The following is a 26,210-nucleotide window of genomic DNA, read 5'->3' as shown; positions in this document are numbered from 1 at the left end:
TTGTTTAACTGCTCTCTGCAAAGAAACTCCTCCTCATTTCCTTTAAGGCCAAGCATTCGTCTCAAGTCTTTTTATGTGATACAAGTTCTGATAAACTTCTCTCTCCTATCAGTCCCCTTCCGAAGTGTAGAGCCTGCATCTTGTTCTCCTCTCTAGGCTCATCTCTAGCATCTTACTTTCCAGAGCACACATTATTCTCATGGTTAGGCAGCACTAAAGACTAATTACGAGGAGACTCTTGAGAAGTTTGCGTACAGAACTTAAGAATTTTGGGACAATCCTTAATATCAGTATAAGACAATCAAGCACAGAAGATGTAGAAAAAGGGCATTGAACGTGGGCATTATTCTAGCCCTGCATTAGGAACTGATGAGCCACATTCAGAATATGTGATTAAATTGTGCTCTCAGTTAAACCAGCGTAATTCTGTTTCATTGCTGTGACGTAGATGTCCCTGAGTAGCGTATGACCCACTGCACATTGTGAACGCTGTAAAAGACAGTCTCGATAGAGAAAGTGCAGCAGAGGGAAATTCAGATTATACTGGGGAAGCAGACAGGCACACTAACCTAGTCTCTCTTTGTGCTTTTTTGACTCACTTTATTACCATGCAATGAATTGCATCAGCCATTTGTCTGTCATTGTAAAGTCTATCCACAGAATAGTCCTAGGAAGCAATCACCATGCAATAAAGGGACACTAATAATTAGTGACAGTAGCTCAGTAAGCAGACTCGGTGCTGTAGGATTGTTCTGGTAAGCTGTAGTCTTGATGCGAATAGAATCCCTGTGATTTTATCATGTTTTGAGGCTCTCTCAGACAAAGGTGTAACTGAGCTTTCTGGGGCAGGGTCTGCGTACTATGGTGGGTCTGTACAGAGCACCACAGGGCCCTGACCTGACAGGCCCCCAGGCACTCCAGTTATACAGATAGTGGAAATGAGTTGGAAGCCCATTTGTGGCCGGGAGCTGGTGCAATGCTAGTGCTATATGTTTAACCACTGGGCGAAGTGAAGGGCTGGGACTCATCACCGCTAGGGAACCGGGGGGACCCTTCCCCGTGAGGCTTAGTGCACAATGGGAGTGTGCAGGCTGCTCCATGCGTCACCAAGTTAGGACTAAGTTAGGGTTAGGCCTCCAGTGTCTGCACAGCGTGTGAGAGGGACTATGGAGCCTTCTCCCTGCTCTCCCGCTTGCGAGGCCAACGTAAGGGCTGCTCTAACCACAGCCTTTGTGCTTGGGGGGCACAGGCTGCTTCAGTGGGAGGATAAGGTCGCAAAGGGGGTGGGTATAACTGCACCCCCCGTTGCACCAGCCAGCAGAGCCAGAGTGTGTGCAGGAGAGGCAGGCCGCGTCCCTGAGGAGCGTAACAATGTGTGTGCTCACCCATGCACTGGGAAGCGCTGGCCAGCCTCCTGCTCTTGGTCTCCACCCCCGGACAGGGCACCTCTGTGCCCCCCCCCCCCATACTGCTGACTAAGTGCCCCTAGCACCACCTCGCACTTCATTCCTTCTGCTAACGCATGGAAATGGAGCTTGGGACGGATCTGTCAGACAAGTACCTTTCCTGTAAGCCCCACAAGCGCACCCTACCCGACAAAGCCCTGCGAAAGGACCGGGCCCATCTGCCAGACAGTGCCTGGGCTACTCTTTTCATCGGGTTCAGCTGTACTTGCCTCACTCCAGCGCCCAACTTCCCAGCTGGTCGTCACTGTGGCTGCTGTGGTAGCAGGGAGCAATAGGAAAGAATCCTCCTTTGTGTCTGCCTCCTGCCGCTGCTGCTCTGGAAGGCTGGGCGTGGGGAGAGACGTTCCACGGTCTCCAGCCTGGTTAGTAAATATCCTCTGGGTGCCCCATGGCGAGCTCTCATCTGGGCCCGCGCTTTCGTTTGGGCCTGCGCGGGTGGCCCCAGGCACATCCGAAAACACATCCTTTCTATAATGCGTCATCTTTATTTCATTTGCTTCCCTCTCAGCCCACTGTGCTGTGGTTAACTCAGCTGGCAAAGCAGAAAGTGTCCCTTCTGGACCAGCTGTGGGGTTTGGATCTGAGGATACTGGCACGGCTGGTGCTCGGGCACCCTGCTGGGCTAGACTGTTTGATGTAAGTGTCCTGCTTTCTTGTGTGGGTGGCTCATGCCCAGGGGGAGGTGTGGACCTCAGCGGGGCAAGAGCTGTCATGGTGGCTGCTCGCGTCTCATGCGTCTGTGAAACAGCATTGAAATCATCTCGCTGCTTCTGTACATCCTCTGCACGGGACGCATGGTCATCCGGTTCCTTATTATCTGACTTATATGAACCCATCGTGGGGTGAGTGTCTCCACTAGTGCCTCTTGTTTCCTGCTCAGATCTGTGTTCAGTGGAGAGGAAAGGGGTGTCTTTAGTTGCAGGATGCAGCGGCTCGTTTGTCGTTGGCTGGGGAGGCAGGTTATGTGGGGGCCCGTTCATGTCTGCACTCTCTGCTGTTGCGGTTATACCGGCCTGTGCCTTTTCATCTTCAGTTTTGGAGTCAGTGTCACCATCATCGATGATGACCAAATCCATTTCATTGGTATCTTCCTGGCCTGGCTGGGCAATACCAGCCAAGCCAGCATCTTCGCTGTCATTGTTAGCAGGAACCTCTGGGCTTTTACCATCCTCTTCTCTGCTTCCAGGCTCTCTTGTACTTCCCCAAATGTCATACATCTCTTCTCCACCAGCACTGCCCTTGTCAACAGGCAGTGGTGGAGTGGGGATGGCCAGATAAGGATAACTGATAGAGGGGATGGTGACTGTCGCATCCTCTTCAGAAATGGTCCTTGTCAGCAGGACTCCTCGGGTTTTATCAGTGGGCAGATTATCCTGGCTGTTTATAGAATAAAGGCTTGTTCCATTCTCAGTGGATGGATGCTCTTTGGAAAGTGGCGTATGCATTTCCTCCTCCTCGTCTCCAATGTAGGAGGGGGTTATGTAGTGCGCAGTAGCTGTCCCGATATCCTCATGTTCTTCAGTTATACTGAAGAGAGTTTTATTGTCTCCAACACCAGCTTTTTCCTCTTCTTCGTTATGCACATCCGCAGAAGTATTTGTCTCACTTCTTGCTGAGTTTCCTTCACTGGGTTCTCCTTCTGGTTTTACATTATACGGAATGTTAGGAGACATTTCATTAGAAGCCTCGCCCTCGGCATCTGGTTTAAACCCCTCACTCTTGATGTCTTTCTCACCCAGGGGATCATAGGACAGATCTTCATGGAAATTGATAAAATTATAATCATAGTAAAAATCATCCACAAACACATTTCCCTTTTTGTTACTGCTGCTTGAAAAATCTTCCTCTGTTATGACATTCTCGTCTTTGGATTTTGGATTATTCGGAATTGAGGGGCTGAAGTGGGAAATGTGATGATTGGGAATGTAATTTATTTCATTAAATAGTTCTCTGCTTGAAGATCCGCTGCCAGACCAGTCAGTGTTGGCATTTTCTATTTTCTTTTGGCATTGCTTCAGGGAGCAAGTAGTTTCTGACAGTGGTTTCTGTGTAAGATCACAAGTTGTCCTAGTATTGTTACTGCAATAAACAAGGCGTCTTTGTGTTCCGTTTCCACATGTTACTGAGCACTAGAGAAGAAAAAGAAATGAAAATATCAAACGAGAGCATGTGAAACAGTAGTCAGTAAATGATAGGAAGGATGTGTATTATCATACAACCAAGGGAGTGGCTATGCAAATGAGATGATTTAATATTTGCACGGGAGTGGCTATGCTAATATCAGTGCTAGCTTTCTGAGCCTGTAAAGCCAGAAGCCAGAAAACACTTGAACTGAGTAGCCTGCTTAGGCAATTAATAAAAATTCTGTACCTTCTCCAACTAACTTGACTCAGGAGTGTTTTACTAAATATTATGGCACTTCGTTCTGCTGGGTAGATATACAGTACCGAGAAATCTATATATTACAAAAAAAGTCTGGTAGTGAGACTATAATTAAGGGTTATTCATATTTCCGTTACAAACCACTTTTCTGGTGTATTTATATCTCAGCCTATTTTGCTTCAGGCTGAAACTTGCCCTACACGCCGGCCAGAAAGTTTTCTTGGAGTTGGGGTTTGTGGAGAGGACTGGAGAAGATGATCTAATAGCCCCAACTGCAGTTGCCATGAATTCTGGCCCTTCTCATGAAAGAGATTGTTAAATAAAGGGGTGATAACATGGGTGTGGGCCTGGTAAATGGAAAACCAAGGATTAACAAGACGTTTTGTTGAGGAAAAACACATAATGGACCCATTGACATTATTCAGTATAAAAGAGACCCACAAACAGGAAATAAGGTCAGTGAAATTATCCTACCTAATATGTAAGTCATAATTCCATTAACATCACACTTGCTCTGAATGAGCCACAGATCGTTCTGCTTAATTATAACTGATTTATGTAGCATTAGTCATGTATTACCAAGTCCCTTACATAATCAAACTAGAAAGGCAGACCTAAGCCCAGGGGATTTCAATAGAAATACCATCGATTTGGGTTGACAGGATATCAGTTTGGGCAAAAGGTTAATTTACAGCGACCAAAGCAAGGCAATTAGAATTCAAGGTGAATTACACCGATTAAGTTCTCAGACTATTTGCAGAGTTCATAAGTAGGGTCTGGCCAAGCAGTGCGTGGGGGCAGACCCATGTGAACAGGTGTGTGTGTGGATGGGGGTGGGTACGTTACATATGTGCAAAGGTCATTAGGTGCCAACTTTGTGCTTCCGCAGTTCCCCATGCTGCTGGGGGCCTAGCTAGCCCTTGGCACATATTAACGGCTCTCTGAGGGACTAATAAGGCAGCTGGGGCGTGAAGTGAGTGGAGTGGAGGTCACATCCTCTCCCGAGGGCACACAGTGAGGGAGTTGGTTATGAGGATGTGCACAGAGCCGGCACACTGGCCGTCTATCCTGGGTGCTCGCCCACACTGGAGAAATCCTAGTTGCCCAGTGAGGGGAACTGCGGAAGCACAAAGTTGGCACCTAATGACCTTTGCACATATGTAATGTACCCACCCCCATTCGTGTCACTGGCCCATACACTAAAAAGGACAAATGTATTAATATCTTCAATCAAAATATGGGGAAAGCAGGCCCATTCTCATGAACATACTAAGCCAGAGTTCAAGACTGTGTTTCTACTGCAATGGTTGAGGAGAGAGGAAGGTTGGCCCAGTGATTAGGGCACAAGCCTTACTTAATTCCCTGCTCTGTCCCAGACTGCCAGTGTGACCCTGGGTAAGTCATTTAGTCTCTTGGTGCCTCAGTTTCCCATCTGTACAATGGGGATAACAGCACTGCCTTATCTCATAGGAGTGTTGTGAGGATAAATACATTGCAAATTGTGAGGTGCCCAGATACTGCGGTGAAGGGGGGCAGTGTGAATAACTTGGATGGATGGATGGATGGATGGACAAGTAGGGGTGACATTGCGGTGGGGGGTCTTCATTCTGGCTTTATATGCATATGATGCTTAACGCTTTGGGGAAAACACTGGTTTCTTGAACTCTGTTCTCAGCATGTCAGTGAAGGATTTTCAAATAACTTTTTGGTGGTAAATGTAAATCAATTCATGATTTTCTAGTTTTGCTCTCCCCATTGGGGAACCGAGGGCCAGGCCTGGACTAGCAAAGAGCTTATGGTCCCCACTATGATTGCAGCTGGCTCCTGTGTGGGAGGACAGACCCAGTGAAGCATCTTCCCCATCCTTGGCCAGCCCCAAGGTTCCCTGCATTTATTAATTGCTGACTCAGCAGCTTACAGCCTCTGCCTGAGTATCAAAAGGCAGGACTGAGCCTTTGTTTACTGTAGGTTACAGGCTCTTTGGAAATGTAAAATATGAGTGAATCTGGAGTAAGGAATGTGCTTGGCACAAGGAGCAGTTTATTTATAACAACAAGTGCTCATTGCCAGACATTTATACCAGTTACAACATAGCACTGAAATAACATGTTACAATGTACTAACATCTCTTAGCGGGATCTAAGCCCATTTCACACCACCCTGCTGCCACCATAAAAACACAACCAGAACAAGGAGCAATGTCTCCAGCCCATTCCTTATTACGTACGCCAAAGCCTGAGAAAACAGGTGGCCCCATCACTGTACCCAGAACGTCAACAAGCTCAGGCAGCTAAGGCACAAGGGAACTGAGTCCCAGAGTAGAAAACCTCCCCTGAGAACGCTCTGGCCCCAGTCTCCTGATGTTTGGATCTAGGGGATCTCAGCAGGCTGATCTCAACTATCAGGACGGCACCAGGAGGGAGAGATTAGGAACTTCACAGGGGCGGCAACCAACAAGTACAGGAAAAGTTTAACAACATACTTTAGCCTTTTGACCACAGCATTGAACTGGGAGCTCAGGTTCTGCTGATTATCTACCATGACCCCAGGGCTGGGTGGGGGAGTCAGGAAATTTGCCCCGGGCCCCACAGGGGCCCCGCGAGCCCTGGCCCGGTGGCGGTCCGGGTCTTCGGCGGCATTTCGGCGGCGGGTCCTTCAGTGCTGCCAAAGATGTGGAGCGACTGAAGGGCCCCCCACGGCCAAAATGCCACTGAAGACCCGGACCGCCGCCGGGTGAGTACAAGCGCTGCAGCTCCCCCGCTTTGTCCCAGGCCCCCTGAATCCTCTGGGTGGCCCTGCATGACCCCCAAGTCTTTTTCAGAGTAAGTTCTTCCCGGGCTAGCAGTCCCTATCCTGTAAATATGGCTTGCGTTCTTTGTTTCTAGCTGCATGACTTTGCGTTTGGCTATGTTGCAATGAATATTGTTTGCTTGCATTCAGTTTACAAAGTGATCTGGATTGTTTTGGATCACTGACCTGTCTTCTTCATTATTTACCACTCCCCCAGTCTCTGTGTCATCTGCAAATTTTATCAGGAATGATTTTATGTTTTCTTCCAGATTGCTGATAAAAATGTGAAAGAGCGAAGGGCCAAGAACTGTTCCCTGTGGGACCCACTGCAAATACACCCACTCAGTGATGATTCCCTGTTTACAATTACATTTTGAGACTATCATTAGCCTGTTTTTATCCATTTAATGTACGCCACATAGATTTTGGATTATTCTAGTTTCTTTAATCAAAATGTCATGTGGTAACTTGTTAAACGCCTTACAGAAGTCTACGTATATTACAACAACACTATTACCATTATCAGCCAAACTTGTAATTTCATCAAAAAAAATATCAAACATAAACCCATATTTGGCATCGATAATATTACCCTCATTTAATTCTGTATTAATTGAGTACCATATCAACTGTTGCATTATTTTGTCCAGGATCAAAGTTAGGTTGGCAGGTCTATAAATACCCAGTTCTTCCAATTGACCCTTTTAAAATATTGGCACAACTTTAGCTCTCTTCCTGCCTTCTGGAATTTCCACAGTGTTCCAAGACATATTGAAAATCACCATATCTGGTCCAGAGGGCTCCTCAGCCAGCCCCTTTTAAACTTTTAGATGCAAGTTATCCAGACGTGTTGACCTGAGTTACTCTTGAAATGGAAAGTATTTCATCATCATCTGATATGAATACTTCATCTGTTCCCCCCCCCCCAACAGAAATATTTATTGAACACTTCTGCTTATTTTGCATTATTATGGACAATTCTACCATCTCCATCTAGCAATGGAGTAACCACTGTTAGGATTACTTTTGTTTCTAGTACATTTTAATAAATCTCTTTGTTATTGTCTTTAACTCTGCTGGCCATAAAGGGCTACTTGTATCCTTTTGCTTCCCTTATCAATTTTCTACAATTCATGTTTCTAATTTATATTAATTGCTAATAAATGTCCCCTTTCTCCCCCTTTTTATATATATAAATTTTTTATAGCTGCTTTCACTTCCCCTCTAAGACAAGTTGGTTTTTTGATCAGTGAAGCCTTCTTTCTTGATTGTGGAATTGTGGCTTTTGGGGCTTCTAGTAAAATATTTTCTTAAACAGTTCCCAATTATCATTTACATTCTTCTGTTTACCTTTTCATTCTGTTGTGGTTTGGGTAAACAATTTAAAACCAAAACTTATTTTTAAGCTGGATAGTTTTAATATGATTTTTTAAAATTTGAAATTATGATTCTTAGTTAAAAATCCAATCTGTGATCAAAGCTGGCAATACAAAAAACCAAAAAGGTTATATTTTAATTAATATATATCTATATTAACGTTCTATGGACATTTTTAATGAAAACGTAACTTTTTGGAAATTTATATACATAATGAAAAATACCATTTTTGAAAAATAGCCAAATGTCAAAGAAAAAAATATTTTACAGAAAATAAACTCTTGCTTTGCCACCAGCTTTGGCTGACCTAGGTCTTTGCCAAACTCCTCCCAAGTCCCCAAACCTCCCCATTCTCATGAGAACCCCTCTGCTACCTCAATTTACTTGGCTGATTCATCTGTTTAAATAGCCATTAATAGCAGGGCATCATGTAAGCTGATCCGTGAACAGTCTGTGCAGCTCTGAATAGTCAGACACTCTAGCCTGCTCTCTGGTTGAAAAGTGAAGCGTCCATTTCCTCATGACCATATATGACAGTGTATGTGCAGGGCAGTTAACCACTCACAGACAAGGGTCTGTCTACACAGCAATTACAAACCGACAGCAGGTCCGTGCCAGCTGACTCAGGCTTGCGGGTCTTGGGCTAAGGAGCTATTTAACTGCGGTGTAGATGTTCGGGCTCGTGCTGGAGTCCAGGCTCTAGGATCCTCTGATGTGGGAGGGTCCCAGAGCTTGGGCTGCAGCCTGACCCTGCAGGTCTAGACTGCAATTAAACAGCCCCTGAGCCCGAGTCCCTTATCTGGAGTCAGCTGGCTTAGGCCAGCTGTAGTGTAGACATACCCTTAGTGCAGTGTTTCCCAAACTCGGGACGCCGTTTGTTCAGGGAAAGCCCCTGGCGGGCCTGGCTGGTTTGTTTACCTGCCGCATCCGCAGGTTCGGCCGATCGCGGCTCCCACTGGCTGTGGTTCGCCGCTCCAGGCCAATGGGGGCGGCGGCCAGCACATCCCTCGGCCCGCGCCGCTTCCAGCTGCTCCCATTGGCCTGGAGTAGTGAACAGTGGCCATTGGGAGCCGTGATCGGCTGAAGCTGCGGACGCGGCAGGTAAACAAACTGGCCTGGCCCGCCAGGGGCTTTCCCTACACAAGCGGCATCCCAAGTTTGGGAAACACTGCCTTAGTGTGTACACACATACAAACTCTCATGACTTCCCTAAAACTCCATGTTGCAGTGGGCTCAAAACATTTGCAGGATTCTGCCAAAGTTTAGGGTGGAAACTCGTGGTGCTGTGAAATATTTAAAAGGCTTTAAAAGCTTTTATTCTGTCAATCAAATTCTTTGCACTAAGCACTGAGTATTTACTAGTCCCTGATGGAGGAAACAGCCAAATTTGAAGAAGGAAAAAAGATTATAACAGCCTCGGGGTGATTCTTTATTTTAAGATCTGTCTGGGTCACAAACCTGCCTTTCACTTGATCTGTTTTTTATAATTGCAGCTCCTCAAACAAAGAGAGAATTAAAATGAATTTTAATGTTTAAATTGTCAGGACTCCAACTATTTCCAGGAATGTCTGACAGGTGGAGTTTGAATGAGAGCTAGACACCTCCTGCCCCTCCCCAACCTGAGTTTTCTGTCTGAATTCCTCTCCTTCCCCCCTCTTTAAAATGGTTTAATCAGAGCCAGCCCCTGTGTAAAGTGTTTCACTGCTGAGATTGTTCTAGGATGTAGTGATTCCCCAGAGAATTCTTAATGAGGGCCCTGTGCTTTGCATGTGAGTGCGGTAATGAACAAGCCACCTGAATCAAGGATTAGTTCTCCAAGCCGGTGGGTCTCAACTTTTTTTCATTTTCGAATGGAGGTGTGGACTCCTTTGGAAATCTTAGACATAGTCTGAGGACCCCCAAGGGTCCATGCACCACAGGTTGAAAACCACAGTTCTATGGTAACGACAACCTTTCGCCACAGTCTGCAGATCCCCAGGGGCTGAGAACCACAGGACTCCGGCTGAGAACCACTGCTCTAAAATTCACTGTGGTTCCAGCAGAGCCCAGTGTTCCCTGAGCCTGTTTCTCTAAGTGACCCTTCAAGCTTCCCAAGGACCTGAGACTCATGTGCTCTTTACCCTTTGATTTTCTCACCTCAGACCAGTTGCCCATGGCCCATTGAGCAGGGCAGAGGATATCCCTATTACAGGGCGCAGTGGCGTCTGGCTTGGAGAGATGCTGACATTCTGTGTGCTGCAAAGCCCGCTGTTCATCCAGCCACACACTTTGAATGCAAAGGACCGTCCTCTTCGTGAGCCCAGCTTCACCACAAGTGGCAGAGCATTTCTGCCACTCACCAACCCACCACCTAGGAAAATGAAAGGGGAAAAGGTGGGCGCTGAAGGGAGCATTCATATTAGCAGGTTTGTTGCTAGCCACAATGCAGTAACTATCCTCCTTGATAAAGCAAAACACTCAGTGTTAGAGACACGTTCACATCTCCACGTTCTCAAGCTGCACGGGCATTGGGAGCCTGGAGTGTGGTTTAGGTGTAAAGACAGAAGCTGTTTGCAAAGCAGAGGCTAGTTGGGACTGCTCTCCTGCTCTTCTATCTAGAGGTCAGAGCGGTGGGGGTCGCTAGGGAAACTTGGCTCCTGATCAGGGTTTTGGATTTCAACCTTCCCAAAAGTTCAGGGCATTGGGATTCAGGATCTGTGCTTGAGATTATCTGCAGGACTGTGTGGCATGAGTTGTCATCTACAGAGCAGCATGCGAGTTCATGGCCCTTTCCAGCAAGGTCTGAACCCAGAGGAGCTCAGACCCAGCTCCTCTTAACTTCCATTGATTTCAATAGGAATTACGCACCTAAATACCGTTGAGGATCTGTCTACAGGCCCAAGCTGCAAATGCCTATTCACAGGGACATCAGTGAGGCTCTGCATAGGAGCAAAAGGTCTCTGGTATGGCTCCAGTTGCAGGATTGGGGCCAGAGTTCTTACCAGATGCCAGGGTGGAGGGAGTCAGATGCAGAATCATGGAGTCCAGTGGTCACTTTTATACAGACAGGCCAGCGCCCAGGCTGCTGTAGGTAAGTGTAGCTCTGCTGACTTCAGATGCTAATTTGCACCAGCTGAGGCTCTGCCCTCCTGCAGTCACTCTGTTAAGTAGTGAGTGCATCCGGGGCTGGATGAGAATGAGAAGATGGGAAAGCAAAGGAAAGCAAACCTGGCTGGGCAGGGCTCTTCGCTACACGTCCTCTGCTTGTCGTCGGGTCGGGTTAATGAGTCACAGTACCGCTCCTCCACTATCCCAGCCATCTTTTCCACACAGTGCACGATCTGTCTCTGAACACCTGGCGACAGAGAGAGGCAGCAAACACGGGTTCAGTTTGGCAAGCAGGGTCCTCACTGAAAATGGCTTTGGCGTGTCAAGAGCTGAGTGTTTGAGCTGCACACCTGCAGGTAGCTGTTACAATCAGCCCCCTTGACAGGGGGCTCGAGGCATGGAATGTTATAATGAAGTGGCCTCGGAATGAAATGATTTGGGCCTCGGGTCAGCAGATGTCAGGTTAGATTGCAGCGCTCCAAGACACACATGCACAGCACTTATCATAAAGTACGAACAACCAGTGCCTTTGTCTGAGCTTTCCCTTTGTTAGCCAGTCTGCCGGCAGCTCCCTCCCTCAACTCCCTAATTTAAATCAACCAAAAAAGTAGCCTCTAAAAAATAAAAAATGAAAGATGATAATGCTGACTCTGTAGGAGGAATAAAATGAGCCTTTAAAATGGTAAGCTACAAAAACATCAGTCAGGCACTGGCGTAGTGTGGTTTTTATTCTCTTGTTTCATTAACCCCAAGGTGTTTGGCCATTAAAAATCCATTGCTAACATGTTACAGGAGGCCTTCATATAACCTGACTTACACTAAGAAGAAAAGAAAAAATCCTTAAAAATTAAATGACTTGAAAAGTCTGTTTCTGCAGTTTGTCCGTGATGCCTGCCCAGAATCTTTCATATCGTTCATGAAACTCACAAATTGTCAACTTTCTGCTAGCAGTCATTTCATTTTGCTCCCTCTCTCACTCATCTGCACTGGACCAGCTTGTTGGCGGAACAATGCTTGCATTGTCCATGGATGTGAAATGGGCAGGAGGAAACCCAATAAGTGATATGTTATCACGATCAGATTTCTGGAACTGCACAGTGCTGGAAAAGAATCCTGGATACACATCTCCCACTGGTCGGTGCAGCGTGGAGGTGAAGGGTTAGAAATAGTACCAATCCACCCAGGGCACCGAGTCTCTAAAGCAAAAAACACAGCAGGCAATGCAAGATTTTCCCCAGGGAAGCAGGATGTGTTATCTGTTTGGCTGGAATGAGATAAATTCTTAGATTCTGACTTTAGATCCAATCTAGGGCACTCCAAGCAGAAACCTATAGATCAATAGTAGAAAGATCTTGTAAATGTGTAGCTGTCAAAAAAAAAAAGCAAGCAAGAAAGAAATGTGTCAGATTATATTTTGCCAACTCACTTTCAAAGCTCAGGGTGGTCAGGTAATAACACAGAATAAGCAAGGACATTTAAGTTCCCTGGTCCCTTGAATACAGTAGGTATTTAAACAAATCAGAGTTTGCTCAATAATGTAAAATGAATATAATTTGCCTCATTACACTTTAACCTTCACTCTGAGTGAAACTTCACATTCCATGTGTTCTGTTAATCCATTCCGAAAGAGTGAAACATACATTTCTCAGTCTAGCTGACTTTTCATACAAGTGTAGGACTGGAAGGGACCTCAACAGGTCATCTAGTCCAGTCCCCTGCACTCCAGGCAGGACAAAGTATTGTATTCAGTTTAAGGAAAACAAGGAAGAAAGAGCAAATATCAAGTCTCCAGGAGAGAATGAATACCTGTATTGTGGCTCACTCGGTTACAGTCTGTATCTGCACGCCGCCCATGTGGTAGCTGCCTCACAGTTGCCTCTGCAGCAGTCAGAGAGGCCATTCTACTTTAAAGTTCCAGAACACAAAGAAGTGGACTGCTACTCCCTTTTTTTAATTGCACAATATGCAGGTTTTGCTAATGGAAAAGCTCTCTGCAATGTGGTTTAGCAATCAGGTAAATTACACACAGCCTCTTCTGGCTGGAGTGCATAAACTGACTCTCTCAATGCAGAGCATTTCTGAACAGTAGAGCCTCAGAAACAATGTAGGTAGCATGATCTATACCTGCCACCATCTCCATTGGAGCCCCGGGGATAGGCTCCCCATGTCATGCATCTGGGGCAGTAATAAGGGTATTTCTGTAACATAGTGTAATTATGATAAGAACTCCAATGGGGGAGTGCAAGTTTCCCTACATGAAATCCTGGCCCCACTGAAGTCAATGGGAGTGTTGCTTAATTTTTCAGACCCTCCAGCTTATTTTAACACAATTGCTTGCACGAACAAACATGTATCTATCCACTTACTCATAACCTTGACTAGCTAAAATAGGAAGCATCTGGTGAAAGGATAAGAAAGATCCCCTGCTGACTCTTCCTGCAATGGGCATGTTGTTCATTATTACCTATGACAACATTGTGTATGACAAACTTCATTTCCTTTCGATTATAAACAAGTTGAAACATTAAAAAAAAAAAAAAACCCAGCTGTGAACCAATCTCTCTGCAGGTGGAGGGAGCTCACCATTCAAGGAGCTGGAGGGTTTCTCAACTTGCAATCATTGATAGTTTTTGATCCTTTGTACATATTATTTCACAAGAAGTAATTCTTCCGCTCTACTCCACGCTGATTAGGCCTCAGCTGGAGTATTATTGTGTCCAGTTCTGGATGCCACATTTCAGGAATGATGTGGATAAATTGGAGAAAGTCCAGAGAAGAGCAATAAAAGTTATTAAAGCTCTAGAACACATGACCTATGAGGGAAGATTGAAAAAATTGGGTTTGTTTTGTCTGGAGAAGAGAAGACTGAGAGGGGACAGGATAACAGTTTTCAAGTACATAAAAGGTTGTTATAAGGAGGAGGGAGAAAATGGTTCTCCTTAACCTCTGAGGATAGGACAAGAAACAATGGACTTAAATTGCAGCAAGGGCAGTTTAGGTTGGAGATTAGGAAAAACTTCCTAACTGTCAGGGTGGCTAAGCATTGGAATAAATTGCCCAGGGAGGTTGTGGAATCTCCATCTTTGGAGATTTTAAAGAGCAGGTTAGACAAACACCTGTCAGGGATGGTCTGACAATACTTAGTCCTGCCATGAGTGGAGGGGACTGGACTAGATGACCTCTTGAGGTCCCTTCCAGGCCTATGATTCTATGAACATCTGCCTTTGTATACACAACCCGAAACGGCACCAGCCTTTCCTCCATCCATATTCTATTTCAACCTCATGTCTGGTTTGTTACCCACTGTCACCTCTAACAATCTCAGCATCTTGACTTTCTAGGTGTCTCCCTTCTATCAAGATAAGAGTTTGGGGTTATTTCCCCCTAAATGTACAGTTTGCATGTTTCCTAGTTGAGTTTCAATTTATTATTTTTCTGCCAGTGCGTCCGATTCCTCTAAACTGGCTCACAATCATTTTGCTGCTTCTATTTGTTTATGCAGAACTAGCACACTCAAGAACATTGACTAGTTGAGTGTTTTTTTCCCCGATGAAAAATCTTTGTGTCCAAAACTAGCTAAGGACCCCAGTATCTGGTAGGTGAGCAGAGAGCTCAGCTTATCATGGGAGCTGTGTGCCAGCCCCCCGTGTATTGACAGATTTGCTAATCTCACCAATAAGCATCTATATACGCCAGCGTGAGACCGTGAAGTGACGGGTGCTCTGCTGAGTTACACCAGATGAGCACCCCTCTCTCAGTCACCTACGCTAGATTCTTCATGCAGCCTTGGTCGCCTCTGAAATGACAAAGGCCATGGCTCCCACAGTAAACGCTCATTAGGCCCAGACCACAACTCCATAAACTGCAGGGAGTTTATAAAAATAAAAATCCCCAGTTCAACACCTGCTTGCTTTGTCCCCCAGCAGGCAGCAGATTTCATTTCCTCGAGGGGGTGACCTTTGCCCTTCAGAGCAGGACCAGTGAATTTAATAGGATCACAAGATGGTGTCACACTGTTTGCACAAACAGTCCCATTAACAGCATGGCCGGCTTAGCCTCTAACCCTAACCTCTTTCCTTAGCTGGGAAAGGGAGTAATTCATTACTACATGGGAACCAAAACAGAACGTACTGCAAGGTACAAGGGTCTGAAATTACTAGCAGGCGAGGATACTGTTTCAGAAAGGTGACTGTATATCAGTGTACATGTTCCTTTCAGCCCCTTTTCCCAGAAGCTACGAGAACCAGAAAGAAAGAACATGCTTTCTGACATGGAGACACTTCCTTGGTGTAAAAGAATAAATAAATCAGCAGTTCACTGTGCTCAGTAAGACCAACCAGGGCTTTGGAGTCTTTCTGAGAAAGGCCTGGAGTGCAGAACAGCCAGGTGGGCAGGACAAAACACTGGTAAAAGTTGAAATGATCAATACACATTGCAGGGAACGTTGTCATGCCCTTGTAGTGGCTGGTCATTTTCTGCTAGGTAAGCTCAGGGTGTGGAAATGGATCCAGGACTCTAGTGTTTGAGTCAGTGCAGCCTGGGTTGGTGATGGAAGCAAGGGATCTGGGAAGCACAAGGAGAAATCCACCTGCACTTGGCTGATAAGAAGCGGGTTAGATGTTCTGCGGGTGTAGCTATAGGGGGGACAGTTAAGAAGATGCTGGGTTTTAGTGATCATAGGTGAGAACAACACACCAGTAAATAACTCCTCTGTGTTTCTATAGCATTTCCATTTGAGGAGCTCAAAGCACTTTACAAACACTAATCAATAGAAAGAACAGGAGTACTTGTATATGCATCCGAAGAAGTGGGCTGTAGTCCACGAAAGCTAATGCTCTAATAAATTTGTTAGTCTCTAAGGTGCCACAAGTACTCCTGTTCTTTTTGAGGATACAGACTAACACAGCTGCTACTCTGAAACTAATCAATAGAGTCTCCCAAGACCTTTTAGTGCATGTGATTATTAGCTCCATTCTCCAGACAGGGAAGCTGAGGTTCAAGGAGGTTAAGTGATTTGTTCCAGAGCTGGAAACAGACACCAGGTCTCTTGACTCCCACTTCTGCCCTTGAATCACAGCCTCATCCTTCCTCTCTTCCTGTCTACGTCGAGAGTAGAAATGATGTCAAAAGCACTAGCTCGTCCAACCACTGAACTGCAGGGTAGAGATTAAACCATGTCCAGAACCCTTGCTAGACTCCAAGGTTACCTTAATCTCAACTAACTGCAATGAGCCTCATGGGCTTTCTCTGTGCCACAATGGCTGATGATTTATCTCTGCGTTTAAACAGTTCAGAGCCACAAGCCTGGTATAAAACAGACATGTTCTCTTTGCTAGCAAATTGCAGCCATTGCCACATTCACTCGGTGATGCCTCAGTGCTGGTATTTCTGGCATCTGACTTGCGCCTTTCATCTCACCCATACTGGCCTGTGGCATTGCTGGGTGAATTAGGCAGGGAGGAGAGGCAGAGAATAGCTCCTTTGGACAGACAGAGTTTTATACTCAACAGTGACGGAAAAGAAAATGATCTCCCTCGGTGAAGAGTCCAATGGAATTTACGAGGGACGAACCCAACAGGGGTCTGTAGAAATGATGCTAAGTACATACAGGGCCAGGTCCTCAGTGTGTGTAAACAGGTGTAGCTCCACCGACCGACAATGAAGCGTTGCTGATTTACACCAGTGGTGGGCCACAGACTTTTAATAGAGAATTATACCGTGTCCTTTCGATCAGTTTTTGAACCATCCTAAAAGAGAGTGAAATAATAATAATAATCCCCAGCTCTTAGCTAGCACTTTTCATCAGCAGAGCTCAAAATGTTTTACCAAAGTATCAGGTCAGCATCGTTATCATGATCCACGTGTGACGGATGGGGAAACTGAGGCACAGAGCACGGCTGTGACTTGCCCAAGGTCACCCAGCAGGCCAGCAGCAGAGCCAGGAAGGAACCCAGGTCTTAATAAATTCTATAGGGCGGTTCAGAGAACCTACAGAAAGGCTGTCGTTTTCCGCTGCATTTTCTAGAGCTTTTCCACTCAGGTGGGATGAGAGCTCAGTGGGGTGTTAGAAGATGCTGTGGGCCAGATTCTGCTCTGGAGACCCATCCAGCTGTCGGGGCATTTCATGCACAACGCCTCCAGGAGAAGCTGGTTTCTGGCTTGTTGTTTGAGAGGGTGCAGCTATGCTCTCCCTGGGAGAGGCCAGCTCGAGGAATCTTAGCTGGGCAAAGCTAATCACCTTGCTTTAAGCTCCCTCTGTTCCTCTGTGGGGGAGGAGGGGAATTTAGGGCTATCAGTGGTGTTAGACTCATGTCATTGTGCTGCCAGAATGCAAGGGCTGGCATGGCTCCTGGTCCCAGCTCATGGGAGGGGCTGGAGAAAGCAGAAAGTGCCTCTGTGCTAACAGTTCTGCACAGAGGTGAGGTACGAGTGAGCCCTAGATAGTCGTATTATTTATCATTAATCATGTTTACTACAGTAGTGTCTACAGGTTAACCAGGAACGGGGCCCTGTTGTGTGGAAATGGCAGTGATTCTCAAAGCAGCGCTTTCAATTGTATAGCCTATCTCGGGGTCTCCGAATAAGCCCTCCCAGCCTAAGACACCTACCTCAAGCCGACTGTAAGCAGTGGACTTGACCACTGTCCGAGTGAGCAGTGAAGATCTCACCCACGTGTCTGCTGTGAAATGCTAACCCCTCTGGTGGTAGTATTGTTATGGCTGAGCTGAGTGGAAACCGTCAGTACCCCACACTGGTGAGCTGCTGCGGTGTGTGACGGTGCTCAGGGCTCGCGCTTCGGTTCTGCTGGGGTTAGGGCCTATCTACAAGCCGGTCAAAAGCATCCAAGATTCCCTGCAAATAAGGAAGAGATGTGGAGGCTCATTTAATGTTCGAATGAGAACCATACTCCAGGGACCCACTAGCATGCAGCCCTGACATCTCCCAGTTGGCAGGCTGGTAGCCTGTGTCTGTGATTGGATATTGGTTTTTTACAGCTGCACTTTTGGCAACAGTCTCAAAAAAAAAAAAAAAAAAAGTTTGACTGGCAAGAAACCAGCTCTTGCTTTCTTGGCACTCTCAGCGAATGGCTAAATCATCTGCGTCCATTCGGCAGTGCTGGTGGGGAGAAGCAGCTAAGGATGACCTCACGGTCCACAAGCTGCTGAGATACCGTGTTAATTCTTGCAGCACGCACTTCTGCCGTGCCTGTGGAGAGCTGTAACTAACGATAAGAACGAGTCGCTGTGAAGTAAGGAGGCAGAAGGAATTCCTGGACTCTGCTGAAAAGAGGAAACTCCCAGACTGCGTGGCTCAGCTTTGTCAGTGAGGATTTTCGGAGGGTATTTGGCGCTTGTGAAATGTGTGAGGCTGGCAGCTCCGGTGCCTGTTTATTTACAGAACAAGCAGAGCGCGAGCTTTCCCACAGCACTGGGCTTCGAACCTGAGCTGCAGGGGCCTTGTCCAGACGAGGGGAAGTTTGCACAAATTGTTGCTCTCGCTCCCCTTACTGTGTGGCATGATGCTTCCAGCATCACGGTGGGCAGAGGAGAGCGTGGCTGCCATCACACTGCTGTTCCCTCTCCTGGGCGGGAGGTGGAGGTGTGGTGGGCAGGGGCACAGCTGACATGCACAAGCCGAATGGGAAATAAGCTGTGCTGGGTGCATGACTGATGCAGCTTCCCCCCATGCAGCAAGGGAAAGGAAGGGAGAAAACTGTGACTCCAAGTCATAGCTCAACCCTGCTCTGCTCCTGGATAGCACAACTAGGTGGTGCCCCTTCCCTGGGGCAGACGGTGACACTGCAGCCTAGCCCTTTGGCATTAGATGGTAGTAACAAATGCCCTCTCAGACCCCCCCCCCCCATCTACGATGGAAATCAATGGGCCTGATTCCGATTTCACCCCATTTTTACATCTCCATTGACTTCAACAGAGTGACTCCTGATTCACTCTGGGGTAAACAGGATCAGGATCAACTCAGTGGGTCAGGCTGGGTAGCTGTGACTCTATATGACCATCTTCCATCTATTCTGAAACTTGATTAAGTAAAACAAACAAACAAGCAAATCCCATTGTGAAACGGGTTATAAATAAAAGCGCGTGAGCTAAGTTCTCTCTCTCATCTCGATCCTTTATCACACAGCAGTGTGCTATTTGGGGGACGAGTCCCAGCCCCTTGGAGATCCAGTGTAAAAACCTTGGAGTTTGAGACGTGCCAGGAACCCTCATGTTTCAGGGCCTAGGCCAACCTCTAACCGTTGGAGGCTAGGTAGAAATGTTCTCTGGGGATAAGTTATTACCTATCTACTCAGTGCAGAGTTTCTTTGGCTGAAGCAGCTGGCTTTTTTTCTTTTTTTTTTTCCGCCGCTCGGGGCAGCAGAAAACCTGGAGCCGGCCCTGGCCAGTAGGTTCCATTAAGAATTAGGAGTTTTAGGGATCAAGTTTTCTCAGATGGCAAAAGCATCTTTGGACTGTTGGAAAAATAATCTGCTTTATGACTGTGTGTGTGTGTGTGTGTGTGTGTGTGTGTGTGTGTGTGTGTGTGTAAAAAACACATACATACACATACACATACATATATTATCCACCAACCCTGCTCCAGTTAAAGATAATGGCAAAAATCTTCCAGGAACTTCAGTGGGAGTAAGAATTGGGCCCTTTTATCTTTACATACTTGGTCAGATACATAAAGAGAAATAACCACTTGGAAGTTCCAAAAATATTTACAAGCTGTGTGCCTCGTGCCCTATGCGATTACTGTCCATACATCTCAAGGTACCAGTCTCGGGGAGCTCTAAGAGATGGCTATGCAGACTTTTTAAACATTCTCAACTGATCACAAGAACAATTCAGTTAGAAACAGATTTCTTAGAACCCACTGCAGGACAGGAAAAAATGTTTCTTTGGAGAACGAAGGTGCCTTGGTGTGTAAAACATAAAATTCAGTTAAAAGAATGGAAAGGGGTGAGCTCCCTGACAGAGCTGATCATTAAGGCGGGTTTAAATATTTCCTTTCAAAATAAAGAACGTGGGCTAGGCAGCATTTCAGCTTCTAATGACTTTCCACAGGGATTAGTGGACACACAAATGCTTTGTGTGTGAAGGACAAAGAAGAAAATCATGCAAGATTTTCCACAAACTTTCCATGTACCCAGGTCACTGAATCTCTCTCTCTCAGAGCAGTGGGAAATGCTGACTATAATAATGTAATATAATCCAGAATGGCTTCTGAATAAGGCCATCAGCAGTGCAGCGGTGGCTCCTACATTTGCAAACTGTGCACTCAAGTGTGAGCCGCTTTGCAAGGCAGCTACACAAAACCAGTGTTTTACATTCAGCTGCTAGACCACCGTTTTCATAATAGCCCCATGCTATGTCACCGCTCACTCTCAAAACTAATGAGAAAGGAAGATAATATGTCATTATAAAGCCAAAACCAAAACAAGAGACAGATTCTTCTCATTTCTGTTTATGGAGTAAAATCAAAACAAAGTGTTCTGTTGCCTCTGAGAAGCTGGCGAGGAGATAGAGGACCACACACATGTATACACACCTCAAAAGCTTCAACCTCCCAGGGGAGCCATGGGATCATAGGAAAGAAATCTAAAGTTCAAAGACATGTAGCAAAGTATATGCCTCTCTGCTGTATCTCTGTAACAAATACTTGAAAGTTTAACCTTCCTCATTTTGGACAAGTAGTTCTGTAAAACTCTCAGACAGCTGTACACCCCTTAGCCTCCCACTCTTCTAACTGGGGAATAAACTGTCTCCATTATGCTGCCAGTTTGGAAACTCACTGGGACTTGTAGTTTACCCGCAGCCTGACCAAGTGTCATTAATTAACACTGCAAAATGTACATTGGCGGTGCTGGAGCTGTGTTTGTCCCAGGATATGAGAGAGACAAAGTAGGAGAGGCAGTATTTTTTACTGGACCACCTGTTGGTGGAAGGGACAAGCTTTAGAGCTTCGAAGAGCTCGTCTTCAAGTCTAGGGGAGGAAAACTGAGTGTCTGAGCTAAAGACAAGTTGGGACAGATTGTCAAGCTTAAGGGGTTTACCATGCTATAGGAGACCATTTAAATTTAAAACGAAGTGGGCAATTAAGGGTTAGCAGAGAGTGGGGTGTGTTACAAAGAGTTGTGATGAGCCATAAAATCAGAGTCGCTGCTGAGTCCATGGTTTATTGCATGAGTCTAGCAGAGTTGTGAATTTAAGTTCCCAGGCTTGTCTTTTGAAGGTGTTGTGTGGGTTCCTTTGGAGGATGAGGACTGAAAGGTCAGATGTGGGGTGATCACTTTGAATGGGTGACAGGGTGTTTGGGAGCGGGTCCTGGCCTGGACCCCAGAGCAGAGGCTGGGACTGGGGTCTCCTGCCAGTCACAGGGAAGGGGGCCTACAAGGGTGGTGGAGCCCAGCAGGCGGAGCTGAGGAAAAGCCCCAGAAAGGGTGGAAGGATTTTTGTTTCCGTTAGAAACATTTTTAGACTTTTATTTCGGGATGACTGGGACCCGGAAAGGGTGCACGAAAGATGGTGTCCTGGCCGCAGGGCCGAGTTACTAGGCAGAGACACAGTCCCAGTGCTGGCGTGACCATTGGCAGGGGGCGCTAGCCCAGCGAGAGAGCTGTGATGTCTGGCCGCGAGGGGGCACCTCGTGGTGAGTAGCCCATTACACACATCCTGAAACAGGCAGACTGATCACCAGAGCGAAGGAGGAGAGCATAGGAGAAAGCTGTTGAGGGAATGGAAGGCAACCTGAGGGAAGAGTGACTGATGACCTGGCGTGTTGACTTTGGGGAGGGGACAGGCGAATCATGGATATAGATCTAGGAACAGCATGAGCCCTGCCCTGCATGCTTCAGGGATCGGCTGAATGAGGCATTTCCATGGAATCTCTCAAGTCTGATCCTCTGCGAGTTGCTTGAAATTGTTTTTTTAAAGTAGTGTTGTGCAAACCCAAATACGGCAATTTTATGTTTATTCAACTTCTTTAAAACTCTTTTGTCTGAATCAACCAGAAGGCCCTGAAACCTCCAGACAACCAGCATGGTAACAGGACACCAAGTTAAGAGGAAAAAGCTGATAAAGTGCAGACTCCAAGCGCCTGAGCTCCACAGGGGGTCTGGTCTGGATATTTATGACCCCAGCAGCTGTTTCTGTGTTACAAACCCACTGAAACCTAAGGCCAAGGAGTTTCTGAGACAAATGTCAGCAAACTGTTCTGATGTGTATTTCCTAGGTTGTGATGTAAAATGTGGCACAAATGAATTACTTTGTGTTGTTCCCTTTAAACATGACGTTTATAGAGATTTGGCCAGAACCGGCATGTTTCAGACCTATTTATTGGGGAGGTTACACTGTTCCTATGAGAACTGGACCCATTCTGGTACCTTAACTGTGATGGTAACCCCCAATGATTATGCAAATATTTTAGTGTGAGACAGATCTGATCAGTGGACTAATCAAACTGATTTCAGATGGGATGTGCTGTACCAGAACTTTTTGGTTTCGATGTGCATGGAATACTTTACAAAAAATCACCTCTATTCCATTTACTATTGTAAAGCAGTGTGTGAGAGCAAAGCTACTGGCTTTAATCGTAACACGGCATGAAAAGGTCGACCAACTTACCTGTCCCACATGTGGCAGTGCAGTTAGTCCAGGAGCCGTATCGCCAGAAAAACTCTGCGGGCTGAATCTCATTCTCCTGGTCAGACTCCCTTCGGATAGTGTACTGGTATCGAACGCCTGGGTTCGTCTCCTGGAACAACAGCTGTGAGGAGACAAAGTCACAGCTCATTCAGCAACGTCACCACTTTCTGTTGGCATTGATTGGGCTTTTCGGCATCTATGATAGGTCAAGACATTGCTATGCAGCAGCATAACATACACACACATACTTGCGTGCAGCACAGTGATCTGGAGAGAGTCCTGTTCAATACACAAGGCCCTTGGCATTGTCTACACAGCAAAGACAAACCTGCAGCTCGATGTGCCGGCTGACTTGGGCTTGTGGGGGCCGCCGGGCTGTTTCCTTGCCGTGTAAACTTCTGGGCTCGGGCTGAAGCACGAGCTCTAGGCCCCTGCAGCGTGGGAGGGTCTTTACATGCTGAAAAGCTCAATCATGCTCAAAAGCCAATACTTTGAGCGGAGCTACTTCATTGACACTGGTGTACATGAACTAGAGTGACCAGATGCCCCAATAGTACTGGGACCATCCTGCCATTAGGGCTTTGTCTTATATATGCAACTATACCTCCCCCCCACCCCCCCAAAAGTGTCCTGATTTTTCCCACTTGCTATTTGGTAACCCTAAAATGAACTCAGAATCTGGCCTTTTGCCTCTTGTTCAGGGGATCACTGGCAACAAATCTGACATTACTATAGAGAGGTCATTCCATGGCTGATTCAACTGCAGCAGTAAAGGAAATGAGGAGGTGGGCCTGGATAATTCATAAGCATAGGTTCGAAGGCCAGGAGGAACCACCATGATTATCTAGTTTGACCTCCTCTATAGCACGGGCCATACAATTTACCCAGCTGGCCAAGCGTAGCAAACTTATTATACATTGATTCACACAGCACCTATTGCAAGCAACAAAGTGCTTTCGAAAGTACAAAAATAAAGTGTTTATAAAGATCACTTCTCCTGCCCCACCACTGAGCTGCAGCCATCACAATTACTCCAGCAACACTGCACAGTAGCTTTAGAACAGGGGCAAAAAATTAGCAAATCCAAGTGAAGCAACAAGGAAGTTGCGGTAGGTGCAATGTAATTAATCCAACAGAGACCTACTCACATCCATGGGGTCACACCTCTAGTTTTGTCTTCCCTCCTCCCCCATAAAAGTGCCATAGGACCTTTGATAAAACCAAAGTCCTGACAGTCTGGTTATGTTTTATCTGACAGACCTCACCCCCCCGCCCCCGGAACCCCAGTGCCTCCTAGCACCACATCAGCTTAGTGAAGGTTGGTGGTGTTAAAATTAGCCATTGCAAGGATATTATGGTTAGGAAATAGTTAAAGGCTTTCCCTTCTAATTAGAGATGAGGCCAAGCTGCCAAGTGCAGGCCAGATCAGGACTTTCCCAAAGTTCTTGGTCGTCTGGTTCAGTTCCTTATATAAAGGGCAAGCCATGAAGTTCAGGGCCAAGCTTTTCCAAAGGGGAGAAGGGTTTTGGCTCCAGAGTGCGGGTTGAAATACATCTTTAGTTCCAGCTGGATGAAAGGAGAATGGGAACAGGCTGTGTTAACTGCAGACTCAGTAGATGACCTCTTCCTCACTCTGTGGAATATAGCAAACTTTTGCGTAGGCCAGAGGGGAGCTATTGGATGGCTGCATGATTACCTGACTCTGGCTGCCTGAAGGCTAGTTCGTGTAAATTGCTTTTCCTGAGATCTCCATTGAGGAATTTTATAAGTAATGGGAATTTCTGAGCTTCTGGCTTTTCCTGGCTCTGTAGGCAGGACTGGCTGTTGTCACTCCAGAGAAAGACAGAGAAGAAATGCTGACGCTGCAGAACATCAGGAAAAACACTGTTATGTGTGAACCATTAAAGCTGACTTGTCTTAAGACGGTGTGAGAAGGAAGCAGGAAGGGAATGCAATTAAAGTTTGTATTTTAATAGGCGATGACAGAGAGACAGAGAGTGGGAACAAAAGCCTTCTGGCAGCAGCATGTTGAATCTAGAAGTCATTGCTGTGAAGCATTTGAGCTGGTCAATCACAAAATGAGGCCTTTGGTTACATCTTTGTTGGAGGAGGTAAAATACATTTGTTTTTAAAATAACTCTCTGGGCCTATGTCATTTCCACTGTTATCATGAACATCTGAATAAAGTGGGTGGCTCACACTACTGACTTGGAGACAAAAGTGCCACTGACTAACACCATTTCCTGAAGCACCTGGGTTTTCCCTGGAGGTCTCCCAACCAAATACTGTCCATGCCCAACACTGGTTAGCAAATAGAATCTGTTGAGACCGTAGCCCCTGGTGATATGGCATCAAGCAAAGAGTCAGCATGGTGTCACACTGACTTGCAATGGTATAAGAATTGCTAGCACAGAGAGATGGAAAGTAGTGGAGATGAAATAAGTACCCAGAACAATCTTCAGTTAGCAAAATCACACTTGAAAAAATGTGATGCATTCCTCCCATGTGAAATGTGGGGCTCTTTCTCCGCATGACTGAAACGGATTCACTGGTTAATATAAATTCAATCCAAGCTGCCTCACATACCGATCAGCAGTGCCACAGCACTCATGAAAGCTTGTGGGCTTAGCCTTGTTTTCTTAGCCTAAGTGCTTCCATTATCGCCAAAGCTCTGTTGTTCTTGGCACTTTGGTGCAGCAGAGGGCTTCCTTCCAAGAACCCCCTGATGAATAATGAAACCTCATTGTCAGAAGGTTTTAATTAGGTTACAAATCCCAGGAAGCTTTCCAGAGATTTTCTGGTGTAAGGCATTCTGAATGGTTAACATTAACAAGGGAAAACGATACTGACAATATTAGGACAAGAAAACTTTATGATTTCTCTTATTCTTTCTAAAAATGTATTAACACATCTGCTTACTACCCTTTCCATCAAAGCAGAGAACATGGCCAAAGTACCATAGGTTGCTGTGTACCTAACCACAACTTCTAACCCGTCATGGTAGACTGGTAGCTCCAACATGCAGGAAGAGACACCTAAAGGGAGCATGAAGTGCCATCAAGAGCGTGAAAATACAGTATTAAGAGGTCTTGAACCACTTAGCCAAATTCTATAAGGGACTAGGAGGGTTCCATAACATGGCAGCAGTATCAGGCACTTCTTATAGTTAATATTTAATTAAATATAAGCTAAATAAATAAAAGCCACTGGCTGGATTGCCAGGATTACGCTGCCTGAGAGTTTGGCCAATTATGCAAAGCTTCTTTTGTGCCATGAAGCATAGCATAGACCAGGGGTCAGCAACGTTCGGCATGCGGCTCGCCAGGGTAAGCACCCTGGCGGGCCGGGCCAGTTTTATTTACCTGCTGACGCGGCAGGTTCGGCTGATCGCGCACCCCACTGGCCGCGGTTCGCCGTCCCGGGCCAATGGGGGCGGCGAGAAGCGGCGCGGGTGAGCGAT

General features: G+C 46.2%; 1 protein-coding gene across 3 annotated transcripts in view; it reads right to left on the bottom strand.

Moving 5' to 3' along the window:
- Positions 1-26,210, bottom strand: part of ADAMTS7 (ADAM metallopeptidase with thrombospondin type 1 motif 7) — a 144,013-nt gene that overhangs the window by 48,164 nt on the left and 69,639 nt on the right. For all 3 annotated transcript variants that reach the window (XM_034784955.1, XM_034784954.1, XM_034784956.1), the window contains 4 exons: positions 22,730-22,871; positions 11,223-11,349; positions 10,152-10,365; positions 1,676-3,595 (listed from right to left, as the gene is read on the bottom strand). In XM_034784955.1, the coding sequence (XP_034640846.1) occupies positions 1,676-3,595; positions 10,152-10,365; positions 11,223-11,349; positions 22,730-22,871 (2,403 nt within the window). The remainder of the gene's footprint in view (positions 1-1,675; positions 3,596-10,151; positions 10,366-11,222; positions 11,350-22,729; positions 22,872-26,210) is intronic.

The sequence above is a fragment of the Trachemys scripta genome, chromosome 10 (assembly GCF_013100865.1).
Source record: "Trachemys scripta elegans isolate TJP31775 chromosome 10, CAS_Tse_1.0, whole genome shotgun sequence".
Taxonomy (NCBI): Eukaryota; Metazoa; Chordata; order Testudines; family Emydidae; genus Trachemys; species Trachemys scripta.
This window is presented reverse-complemented; position numbering and strand designations above follow the sequence as displayed.